Raw genomic sequence first — 13191 nt, forward strand, 5'->3', positions numbered from 1 at the left:
TGGAATCATGAAATGGTTTGGGATGGAAGGGACTTTAAAAGCCCATCCAGCCCCACCCCATGGGCAGGGACACCTTCCCCTGTCCCAAGATGCTCCAAGTCCTGTCCAACCTGGCCTTGGACACTTCCAGGGATGGAGCAGCCACAGCTTCTCTGGGCACCCTGTACCAGGGCCTGCCCACCCTCATGGGGAACAATTCCTTCCTAAAGATGAAAGGTTTAGTGTGACCAAGGGGCTCATTCTTTGTAAATTGTGATCAAACCACAAAGCCATCAAATATTTTAGCACAGCACAGCAGTTTCTGTCCAAATATGTTTGTGTCTGCAAAACAGAGACTGAAATTTCCAATCATGTTTTTTATATTGTTCTATCTTACTCCTGCTTTTGTTGTGTCAACGACAAAAAGTAAAACTGTCCCACTCAAGAAGTTCCAACTAAAGCAAGATGAAATAGTACTCTGCTGTCTACAGGCTGAACAGAATAGGAACATTTCCCAGTACAGAATTACTGAAATAATTCACAATCTTTCCATCATTTCCATTTGTAACAGAGTCACAGAACCATCTTCCATCTCTGAAGATATCCAAAAGCCAGCTGGATACAGTCCTGGAGAACCAGCTCTGGGCCAGACAAACTCCAGAGATCCCTTCCAATCTCCACTAGTCCCTATGACTTTTTTTTTTCCTGATCTAGTCACTGCAATCCACAACCCCTCTGCATTCCTTTTTACCACAAGTCCTGACATAATCCTGCCCAGCCTTTGAGATCAACCAAAAAAAAATCCCTTATAAACTGACTCAAGAAGGGAGAATACGCACAGAGATGTTGTAGTGTGAAAGAAATGCCTGTGTCACAAATTTCTCACTCTGTGTGGCTCAAATGACACCATTTTTCTTTATCAGGTGCAGTTTGAAACTAGAGAAAAAGCCCAGAAGGATGAAAAGGTTGTTTAGGCAGGAGAAATCCAACGTTAGCCATCAGGAAAGGGTAAGAGAGGAGAAAGACATGGAATTATTTTCATGGTAGCTGGGAAGCCTCCAGCTGTTGCAGAAGAAGAGATGCTGTTATCAGGTATTTTAGAGGAAAAGTGGAATGATTTGTGTCGAGGAAGGATGAGAGTTTAATCATCTACACCAGCACTTGGCACAGACTGGGGTAAAACCAAGAGACACCAGGAGGCAAACTGAAGTCATTCTGAAAAACAGATTTTTCTGGCCTTTATATTACACTGTCCTCATGGAAGACACAAAAATACTAACTTTGGTTGACAGACTATCAGGGGATATAATTGAAAAAGAAGCAAATTGGTTCAGCTCATTATTTGTTCAGTGAAGTTCTTTGCCAAAACTGAACCTGGTCTTTATTCTGAGTGTATGAAATGCCAGCCAAAGTTCTTTTCCAAGCACAGGGAATTGTCAGGCAAGGTGTGGAGCAGCTCAGAAGAGGAAGAAGAGAGGTACAGGCACAGGGCCAGCACTGGAATGATCAGGTAGGAAGGTGAAGCTTCAGGTGAGGATCTCTTCACCTATCCCCTCAATTTAATTACTAAATTGGCTTTTATTGAGGTGTATCTAAAGAATCATATTCATTCATTACTGACTTCTTTCATTACCTCTGTTAAGCTATCCTATTGTAAACCTGGAGAAGACAACACATGGATTTATTTAGACACATCCAATCCTTAAGACAACATTTCACCTCAGTTTTTTCCCAGTTCATCACACAACTTCTTCCACAGCCTCCACCTGAGCCTAAATCTGAGCAGAATCTTTGACATTCCCTCTTCCCTATCAAACATCTGAGAGTGAAAACAGCCCATAACATATTTTCAGTGCTCCTACTGCTCTTGCTCCTACTCAGCAGCTCATTTTCATATGGAAAGAATCCTGACTTCTCAGTCACTTGATAATCTTCTCCATTACCCCAAGTGTGATTTTGGTTTTAGTATATTTATCAAAAGCACTTGACCAGAAAAATGAATGTGCACTTTGTGGTCACTCTTTAAGGTCTACTAAAAAAAAAACGGAATTTTGTAGGATCAGACTTTTATTAGTTATTTATGAAGCAGTGTTGCACCCAGGCAGAACTCTCCCTTCCTTAAAGGTCTAAAAATAAAACAAAATAAAACCGTGGCAATGAAAAGCCTTAATTCTGTAGCCTTAGGGAAAGACAGACTGGACAGGAACATCAAGAAAATGAAAACCCAGCTGCCATAAAAATAGGTGAGAAGAAAGGAGCTAAACCAGATTTATCTGCTGCGGACATTAAAGTCCAAATTGCAGGGAAGAAGGTGGAGGAACTGAAGGGTCTGATCCTGATTTCTTCCATGAAGCTGAAGTGTTTTCAGGCCTGGAATGCCTCAATTTAACCTTTCCCAAAAAGAGAGGGAAACCAAACCTGCTCTGAGTGGCCAGGGAATGAAGGGAGAGCTAAAAAACCTGAGCTAAACATAGATGGACACTCTGCTGTTCCCTCAGGGCTTGGGTTACAACAAAAACAGCGTTTAGTGCTAAAAATTCCATCAGTAAACCAAACACAAAATTCTGGATGGCTCCAGGCAGCTAAAAAGCTTAGGGGCAGCAATGCTGCTTCTTAAATTAACAAAAGCATTCAGGCTGCAGCCAAATGTCACTTCTTCGTTTTGGGCTGAAATGTTGGTGCAGGTGCAGGATTTGCCTCCCAACAGGCCAAATTCAGCCTATATTCTTATTTATCTGGTTATATCTGGATGCAGATGGCACAGTGCTGTCTCGAAAGTAAAAAAAAAAAAAAAAAAAAATCAGCTCTTGAGCCTCAAAGTTCCTTATTTTTGTGGCTGAAGCCTAAAAAAGTTCACTTCTAGCAAGGCAAAAGGCAGGGAACATTTATTGCATGCAAAGCACCGACAGAAAACACAGCTAAAAACCAGGCATTTATTTTAAAAGGAGGTGAAAACAAGACATTTCCATGCCAATGCTGCAGAGCAATGCTCTGGGGAGGAGGAAGGAACACACATTACATTTTTCACACAACTCACTGCTGAACTCAGCAGTTCTGAGAAAATTGTGAGCCAACCTAGGGGCTCCTTTCAGTCTCTTATTGCTGAATTAATTTAATTTTAATTTAGCCAAGAGTGAGCTGGGGCTGACTCATATTTCACTCAATTTCCAACATTTCAAACTGGACACTCTTCATCTTTAAAAATTCTCATTTTTTTGCATAAAGGGGATTTTTTTTCCACCCTCAGAATAAAAAAAAAAAAAAAAGGCTTAAATCCAATTATTATTATCACATGTATGTTACAATAAGGCTAAATCCAAATCAACCTATCATTGCTGCTTTATAGAACTACATGCTACTTTTTAAACTAACAAATTTATAATATATAATTAATACTAGACAATATTATATAAATTAATAAATTGATGAGGAGGCTGCAGAAGAAAAGGAACATTGGGCTGGGCAGGGATGTTCTGTTTGTTTTGGTTTTTTGGGTTTTGATTTGGGTTTTGGGGTTTTTTTGTTTTTGTTTTGGAAGTCTAGAATCTTAAAAGTATTGATTTTTATTAAATATCACTGATCAACAAAGCTACAAAGCTTTGTTACTCCTAGGCCTTGGTGTTTCTGTATTAAGAATTTTGTTGCATACAAGAGATGAAAAGCACAACCCTTTTATTAAAATAAATTTTAATCTTATTTATTTTGAAGGGTTTTTTTTTTGTTCTCATTGAAATTAATCTTGAAATTAGACTGCAGAGTATTTTTGTTCATTTACTTCTATTCTCACCCTCATAATTATCCTCATTTGCCTCAGCCCTCACAGCAGCTGCATTCCCAGCCAATTTTTCAAAAAATCTATTAGAACTAGAAATACGGAAAAATTGCCCTCATTAGGTAAACAAAGGCAAAAAAAAAAGATACTTTTAAAATGAAGTTTGACCCAGAAAAATTAATTTAGTGGCTATTTTCAATGCAGTATAAACAAATTTGTAGTTCTGAAGTGGCCACTACTTCTTTCAAGTGCAACTTTTGCTCTTTGATTTTAATCGTTAGAAAATACTGAGAGTTTTGCTTAAATTTTGTTTCCTGACTGCTAAAAGCCAAAGAATTCTGTGAGATCTTTAAATTAAAATTAGGTGGTGAAAATTAAAATAAATCCATTAGGTTGGAAGCCAATTTCAGCTCATTATACTTAAGAGAAAATCAGAAGTAATCCTCACATTCAACCTAAGTTAAATTCCCAGCAGACCCTAAACTTTCCTTTTTCTTCACTATCAACCTCAAATATAAATATCAGATCTCAGATCTTATTTTGAGTACAAATGGGGTGAGAGGGATTAAATAAATTCAGTTTTAGACAGGCACAAGATGGGTCAAGTCACAGAAGGAAGGCAGAGCTTTGCCCACTCACACCCACTGATCATTTCTTTACCTGAATAGCTGTAATTCTCATCAAAAAGAATTCCTAAAACTGAATAAAATTGAATAATTACACCTTTGTAATATATATTTAGCCTCAAAAAGGTTATACTTAGAACCAGTCTGTTCCAGTATTAAAAGGTTGATCAAATTAAATGATTTTTTTTTTTTTTTTTTAGGTTTAACTTCAAGAAAGTTGTACTTAAACCTAGTCTGTTCTGGTGTTAAATATACAGACCACAGCAAATATAGAAATATGGGCCCTTTTTATGCAACTTGTATAAAATTCCTCCACAGAAGATGCTGAGGAATTCCAAGATGTTCTTCTGAGAGTGAAGGAAAATTCATTTTTATCTTCACAATCTACCAATAAAACAGCCAAGTTACTTAGGGGGAAACTGCAAAACTTTCCCCTGAACTTCCTGAGGTGTTTTTGTGCAAATTAAGAGAGGGGAAAATAAGATTATTTTCATGTCAAGAAGCTGTGGGAGAAATGAGCTGGGACACAGCTTGTCCTCATGTTCTCTGAGGAAACAATGAATAAAAAACAGGAAAAATACCCCAAAAATGAAACGTCAGCTTTTCAGGACTCTTCTCCTCCTGTTCCAGGGACACTTTTGTGTCACCTGCCTCCTCTTCTCACATGATAACCCTGGGATCAAGGAAAAAGCAGCTTTCCCAAGCAAGAAACTGAGAATAGCTGCCCAATTTCCTTTCTCTTCTGCCCTGTTCTCGTGGCTTATCTGTGAGCACAGGGCAGCCTTTTCCACAGGATTTCTGTGGAATTCATCAATATCCCTTTCCTTGTGGGAGGATGGGGCATGATTAAATTGGAGTATCACAGCAGCTTCTGTGGAAGATGTGCTGACTGGATTTCCTTGGCAGGATAAAGGTGTTTTAAAAGATTCTTTTCCATTCTCTGCTTTGCTGTTTATAAATCCATGTTGGGAATTCATTTCTGAAGAGGATTACAGTTTGCTAGCAACTGATCAATCATTTCTTTCTGAGTATTTTTAAAACAAACCATTTCTTCAAGGGTAAGTGGTTTGTTTCAGGGATTTTTCAGAAAACTTTTTTTTTAAATCAAGAATTTATGTTCATCAAAATGAACTAAGACAATGAAATCATCTAAGTAATTTAGTAATATGAACAACTGATTAAATTCCAGCTCAAACCAGATTTTTTTAGATAAAGGAGAATACCTGATTGATGTAAAACATTTTGAAGTGGTTTTCTCTTGGTGGGCACTCAAAAGTTGCCTAGAGCAACTGGGGTTTTTGGGATCAAAACTCCTGGAAGTTGATGGAAAATTGCTTCATTCCTTCCTTTCTTAGGAACAGACCCTTTTGCAGGCTCTGACTGTGCATGTTGGGATCATTTTGGAAGCAAACTGGGCTGTCTCTGACTCAATAATTACATAGAAATCCTGGTAATAAATCAGAAGTTTGGGATGAACCATGAAAAAGTGCAATTTCCACCAGAATTCAGATCTCTCCATTCAGAGCTCCATATCCATATTGTTTACAGCATTCTTCCTGCCTACAGCCCTCACAACTCCATTCCAGTAATACTTAAATACTCTGAATTTTGAGCCCAGTCCCAGTGGATCAGCCCAAAGAGAGCCCACAACTTGTTCTTGGAAAAGGTTCATATTAAACTTGTGATGAGATGTATTTATGACTCTACTTTTTTCTTACAGTCCTTGGTGTGAAAATTATCATGCACAACCCACAGAAATTAAAAGCCAACTGAGAAACCTCTGCAAAACATCTAGAAACAGAACATGTGGCAAAAGAATGCTTGGTAATTGTTCTCCTGCAATTAAAATGTTGCTCCATCAATTAGAAAACATCCAATTTCTGACCAATTCAAAAGCCTGAGCAAGAGCCTTCATTCCCTTGTACTTATTGATTAAAAATGGGATTGCCCCGGTAGGATCCTGTCAGCTGAGCTAGATGGATCCTAAAGAAGAATAACTGAATTATTTTGGGCAAAGCTGGTTACAGCCTAAGCAGCTGAAGATTAAAAAGCTGCAGTGCACTGAGGAAATGCAGGAATTCTGCAGCCCAAGAGGATTGGCCAAGCAAAGGAGTGAGGAAGTGAGACATGAAGGACCCATTCATTGCTTCCCAAAAATTCCCGGAGCAAGGCAGCACCGGCAGCACACGTGGACCCCGTGAGCTCCCACAAGTGCCATGGCACAGAACCCTGGCACTCCTCACACTGCAGAGGTTCCTGGGAGTGACTTCCAGCTCTCCTGGCCCTCTGGAAAAAGAGCCAAATGAAATCAGCAGCGAGGCTGCACTTCACCAGGGCACACTCAGAGCCTGCAGCTCTCAGACCTTTCCCTCTCACACAGGAGCAGCAACCAATACACACAGCACTGCCTTGAGCTGGGAAATTTTAATTCATGCCCCAGCAGATTAGAGTATCAATTACGAACCCTGTCCAAGAACACAGGAGAAATGTGAAGCTACTCCCCACGAATAACACCCTTAAATTGATTTTTTCCTCCTTGAAGTCTCATTGTGAAAAAAGCTTTTTTTTTTTTTTTTTTTTTCCCCTTTTCTGTTTTATATATATAGAGATTGTGCATTCTGTTGCCACCTGTCCAGAGTGTAAATTCAGCATCCCACATGCACAGGGATAACACAGGGCTGACCAGAAACACCCCCAGGTACCTCTGCTATGGTCATTCTCATAGCACTGACAGGTGAGGGCTCAATCTCCACCAGCTGAACTGCATTAAAACTCTGGATGCAGGGAGTGCACAGGGATGAGAACACAGCAGCACAGGTTAGAGAGGCAGAGCAAAGACTCAGAAAGATTCTGCTCACTGTTATCAAGAACAACCTAAAATTTATCACAGAATATCCTAAGTTGGAAGGGACCCATCAGCATTATCCAGTCCTGCACAGACACCCCAACAATCCCACCCAAGAGCACTGTCCAAACATTTATTTATGGGAATAACTGACTCTTTCTGGAATAAAAATCAAAATCAGAGTTTGATAAAAGGGAAATACAAAGGAGAGCCAGCCAGAGATGACAGGGTGCCTGGGAAAATCACCCTTATGCAGGTCTTGATCTGAATCACTTGAACGCAGATCACGACTGCCCAAGTCAGTTCAATAAAGAATTCAAGTCAGAACAAGTTTATATGCTTTAAAGATACAAACTTATTTTAAATAGCTGTTTCTTAAAATAACATCAGTAATGTCAATGGGACATCAAGAATCCACTTTAATCAAGGTGCTGTTTGGAAATGCGCTTACATACTCTGATTTACCCACTTCAAATGTCATTAATGATTGCTTTGGAAGCAACACAGAAACCAAGATAAGATTTTTTTATATTATTTTGGAATTCAGTGTTCTAACAGTATTATTTTTAGTAACTCTATGTATCTCTAAGTATTCCTTGAGCAATTTTATTTGGCACAGTTGTAACCTAGTATTAGTGAAAATTATGAGAACCTCACCAGCAGGATAAAAAGGCAAGGAAATTTAGTAGGAATTAAGTTGAAAGCAGTGAAACAGAGGACTCTTAGTCACAATCTGGAAGCCAAAAAAAGATTCTGCTCTTTTGTGGATGATGTAGAGTCTGCTTGATGCTTTTTTTGCCATCACCCACCTCCTGCAACCAGGCCACTCTCCCTTTCTTTCCCAAAAATAAGAGCACGAGGTTAAACCAGACTGGGATACCAGTGATTCTCTTCCCCATTTAGAACAATCTGCTTTAAAATAGAGCAAGATCAAGTAACTGCAGGGATTCACAGGGCTCTTACAGTGTCACTGTCACTGGGCTGGAACTGGAAAGGCTGAGGTTTGTGGAACACAGAGTTCTCCTGTAAGAACAGCTGGAGATTGTAATCCCGCACCACCTGAGGAAAGAAAAAAGTTTATTTAGACTCCTTGTTTTGTGAACTGAAAAACAGCTGGAGAGCAAAACCAGCACAGTTTCCAACTGAGATGAAACCTGCAGCAGAAGCTTGGGTGCACCAGCAGGGAACTGAGGACCTGAGTTGTTGAGAGGTACTGGCATGACACACAGGGGGTGACGAGGACCTAAATTACCCCTGCCATTTACCTACAAAATGAGGGGAAAACCACCAGCTATTGAATAGACACCCTGTGGTGTCACTGCCATAAATATTTTTCCCTCCTCTTGTGGGTAATTTCCTGTGCACTGCTCTTTCTTGAGATGAGAAGTCTTAATTTGGCAGAAATTATTAATTGTGGGAGATGAGAAGATTTATTTGGAATAATGCATCCAAAATCAGCTACAAACTTCATCTCTCTTTATTAAATTGCTTTCAGAAAAAACTCTCCAAGCTTTCATTTTGCTGAAGCAAAACTCCTTCAGCTCCCAAATTTGCTTAATGATACGTTTCAGGCAGCATGACACAGATCCCTAAACAAACCTCTTATGTCACAATTTACACAGATTTACAAAGAAATACCCAGTGATTGCAAGATGAAAAAATAGGATCACTGGTTGAAGAACTCTTAGAGAGCATTCACTGCCTCAATTGATGGAAATGCATCAAAATTATATCAATTTATTACCAAACTGGGGGTTTACATGTACAAAGGAGATAATAAAGATGGTATTTATCCAGAAATAGCAGCATTGTGCATGACCAAGAACTCTGTGCTTCGTGGACAATGGGAAATAAAACTTGTTCTCTAATGCAGCAAAATGTTGATGCTTGTGTTGCTGAAATACTGAACTGTAAAAAATTAATCTCCAGTTAAAGAAAGTAAATAGTCCTCCAGGGCCAATAATACACTCATCTAAACCAGAAAAGTACATAATTACTGCTCCAATTTGAGCAGTTGAACATAAACACACTCGAATGGGGAGAAAACAGACAGGGATTTGCATCATGAATTCCCAGAAATAGAAATTCAGAAAATACTAACGAAGGAAACATCTGCAGCTTCAGAGGATGCTCAGCACTGATCTAGTATCAAAATAATTTAATTTAAGCAGCTATTCCATTGAATAGCTTTTTCACATGGTCCTTTAGATCCATGTGAACACTGACTGTAGCACACAACCCTGGGCCATGCCAAATATGTGGAGCTATTTTAACTTCAATTAGGAAAAAAAAACCCAAAATGAAGTTACTGATGATGTGAAAACCTTCACAGATATTTTTAATGTGCTTTCCCCACAGAAATCTGACTCCCAAGCAATTCAGTTCAATGCAGAAAACTCATTTTTCCAGCAGCACTCCTAGGAAATTTCCCCTCAAACCCAAAATAAATGGTCAAAAATGAAAGCAACTGTTATCAGAACAGGAGGACTGGGAGGATGTGCAAGCCCAGCACATGAAATCCTGCATTTGCACAAAATATTGGACAATTGATAAAAAAAGAATAAAAATAATCCAAAGCAACACTGTATCCTTGGGATTAAGCTGCAAATTTTCCAAATAGATTTCCTGTTATTCAGTAATTAAATCAATGTTCTTACACAGTTTCTTTCTGAAGTCAATGTCAACTGACAGGTAACAGCAGACCTGAAATCAAACATTAAATATATCCCATATGCAGAACCAAGGCACAGTCAGAGATGAGATAAAGGAAATTATTTGCCCTCTTACCAGAAACCTGATGGAAATGTTACTCAAAACAGCAAATGGAATTTCAGAAAATGTTCCAAAGAAAATCAGATTTTTTTTTTCCAAAAGAGAAGTGCAAGAAGTACAAATCTTGAATATTTGAACACTGTTCAAGTGAAAAGAACTGAAATTGCATTTTGATACAATCACAGCCCCAGACTGGTTTGGGTGGGAAGGGACCTAAAAATCATCCCATTCCACCCCCTGCCATGGGCAGGGACAAAGTCCCTTCCACTATCCCAGTGGGTTGGGTGCTCCAAGCCCTTTCTAACCTGACCTTGGGCACTTTCAGGGATCCAGGGGCAGCCATGGCTGCTCTGGGCACCCGTGCCAGAGTCTGCCCACCTTACAGGGAACAATTCCTTCCCAAAATCCCATCCATCCCTGCCTCCTTTGGGGTCAGTGTTCCCATTCCAGTGTCAGAAGAATGACAATGGCCACCCTGGCCCAGGACTAATAACATCTCCAAAGCTCCAAAAACAATGAAAAAACTATGAAAAACCTGCATTTTATACACAAAATCTGGTTTTTAGCTGTTTCCCTCAATCTGCATCACATGAGGTGTCAGACAGCCCTGCCCATCCAAGGAGCCATCCCTGGCCCCTGTGGGAAGCAACTTGTGTCCTCCTAAAGGAAATACAATTTAATTCCATCCTCCAAACAGAAATGTAGCTCAGATGGAAGAGCAAAAATATTCCTCCCAATGACCTAGAGTGTCTCTTCCAAGCAGAGCCTGACAAGCTCGTACTGCAAACTAACAAAGAACAGATGAAGCATTCAAAACCCCCAATAAATATTTAAAACCTTTGCTTTGATGACAGGTTTATTCTAAATTGCTAACAAATTTATTACATGTTTAACAACTCAAGCTGCTTTTGAAAGACAGGGATGGGTTTTGGTGGAGAGAAAATGTCTTTTCCTGGGTTCTTTTTTTTTGGGGGGGGGGCTGATTACTGCAACCTGTTATGGAAAGAAAGGATAAGCAAAACTTGTGGAAAAATCCACCAGTCAATGTATTCAGAGCAAAGCACACATCTTCAGCAGCAAAACAACACAAATTTTTCTTCCCCACATTCCTGAAGCACAAGGGGAGAAGCAAACGGAGTTGTAGAAACCAGCTGTAAAAGCCTTGTTCAGACCTGCCAGCTGGATTTACACTTCTGTCCCTTCTCCAGGCACTGTGCCCGCAGAGTAAAGCACAAACACAACTCACACACACAGCCTGACTCTGTGGTTGTGTAAAATCAGCCAGACCTGGAGCTCTCTGAACCACCCCAACCTCAGCACACACAAATACCTGAGGAAAGGATTCCTGCTCCAAGGAAATGTTTGGATATGGAAGTTTAGAATTGGATCAAAGTCCCAACCAGGCAGCTCTATGAGTATTCTGAACACAAAGGATCTGATACAACAGTGAAAAATTAATTATGCAGGCATTATACTGAAGCCTGTTTAACTGAAAGATTCCAAGCCAGCATTTCTGGGGAAGGTATTTGAAGCAGACCTGAATAATACACCCCAAGGTAAATTATTGAAAGTCCTTCTACAACTGAAGAGAAAATGGTGTTTTGATTATTTTTACAGTTGCTGCCAAGTAAATTCAAAGCTGAGGGTGAAGCCCATTTTTCATACCCTCACTTCAGATCTCTGAAGGTGTGAGATCCCTTGCTTGGAGGTAAATAAGGAATGTGTTAAATATGCTTTTGCTCCAGATCTCTGTGTGAATGAGCTCTGTTTCTGGGTGGGTGGGTAAGGTAAATGTAGAAAGGAATATTATGACTGCACCAAAGCAGCTTTTTCTGAGCTCAATGACATTTTTTTTCCCCTTTTTTAGCCCAGCAGATGAATTATTTAAGTATCAAAATTACCCTGGAAGCGATCACGCCTCTCTCAGTCTGGCTGCTCGACAAAACAAACAAACCACGTCTATGACAGGGCTCTAATTTGTTTGCTGTGTTTGCCACTCTTAATTCCTGGGAGAAAACAGCATAAAAGCTTGGATTTTAAGTTGACAGGCAATTATTAAGGAATGATCCAAGCAGTTTCCTGGGGCTTTGCTCCAGATTACACCCTGAAGAACCCTCAGCTGCAATTTCCCCTCCGAAATATGCAGGGTGAGAAGAACACAGCACCTCTGGATACAGATGCACTCAGGAGAAGGGAGTCTTGGTGCTGGAGGAAAAATTCTCCCCAGGAAATCTATCTGCTGCCTTTTAACTTAACACCACTCAGGAGTAACCAAAAATAACAACCTTTCAGTTTTGTCATGATTTTGGAAGCAAATCTCAGGGCCTGGGGATTTGTCCATGCTGCAATGATTCAGTTACAAAGCATCATTCAGTTCAAACTTACCCTGCTGGAAGTCTCCAGTAAAAACTGGAAAGTGTTTTGTACAGCTTGGCATGTCTCTAGTTCAGTCCTGCTGAATGCCATTAAATAATCCTTAAGGTGATCATATATATTTCCATCAAGAGCCTGCATGAGGGAAAGAAATAAAGAAAATCAGGAAAAAAAGGAAGCAGCTCTGTATACAATTTATCACCCTGGGACTTGCAAGATGCTCACACCATTTTTTTTAGCAGATTTACACCTGTGAGGAGTAGACAGAGAGAAGTGCAAGAAGCACAAACCTTGAGTAAGACTGTTCAAGTGAAAAGGAACTTAAATTGCATTTTGATACAATCACAGCCCCAGACTGGTTTGGGTGGGAAGGGACCTAGAAAACCCCTCACTCCTGGCAGGAGGAATGACAGTGCTGGGCTCCCATTAGATGGCAGCACACAGCACTGCAACAACATCCCGGCATCTCCATCCAGCTGTGTCCGGGGCAGAGCAGCTCTGCAGAAGGGACAATGCTCAGGGGTGTCACTGAGGGCAAGCAACACACACCCATAGGTGCCAGGCCACGGGGTGCTGCCAACCACAGTATTCCTCAGGGAGTGGTGCCAGGACACTCAACATCTGGATGGGACCTGTCCCCAGCTGTTTGCTTATCAAAAACAGCTGATCAATAGCTGCCACTTCACTTTCTTTTGTGCACAGAAATAACAAATAAGTAACACAAATTTATCCCAAACGTAGCAGTGACAGCCAAGTTCAAACCCCAAAGCTCTGTTGTGAGCAGAGCTGTACAGTCACATCACACAGAGCAGGTTACACAAGTT

At 40.2% G+C, this 13191-nt stretch overlaps 1 protein-coding gene across 7 annotated transcripts in view; it reads right to left on the reverse strand.

The window, feature by feature from the left end:
* Positions 1-13191, reverse strand: part of FCHSD2 (FCH and double SH3 domains 2) — a 121455-nt gene that overhangs the window by 20169 nt on the left and 88095 nt on the right. For 4 of the 7 annotated variants that reach the window (XM_021550114.4, XM_085590620.1, XM_085590651.1 and 1 more), the window contains 3 exons: positions 12380-12502; positions 8186-8281; positions 7080-7151 (listed from right to left, as the gene is read on the reverse strand). In XM_021550114.4, coding sequence (XP_021405789.2) covers positions 7080-7151; positions 8186-8281; positions 12380-12502 — 291 coding nt within the window. The remainder of the gene's footprint in view (positions 1-7079; positions 7152-8185; positions 8282-12379; positions 12503-13191) is intronic. The other 3 variants (XM_021550115.4, XM_085590634.1, XM_085590645.1) reach the window with 1 other exon arrangement.

This window comes from Lonchura striata, chromosome 1, assembly GCF_050655825.1.
Source record: "Lonchura striata isolate lonStrDom1 chromosome 1, ASM5065582v1, whole genome shotgun sequence".
NCBI classification, from domain to species: domain Eukaryota; kingdom Metazoa; phylum Chordata; class Aves; order Passeriformes; family Estrildidae; genus Lonchura; species Lonchura striata.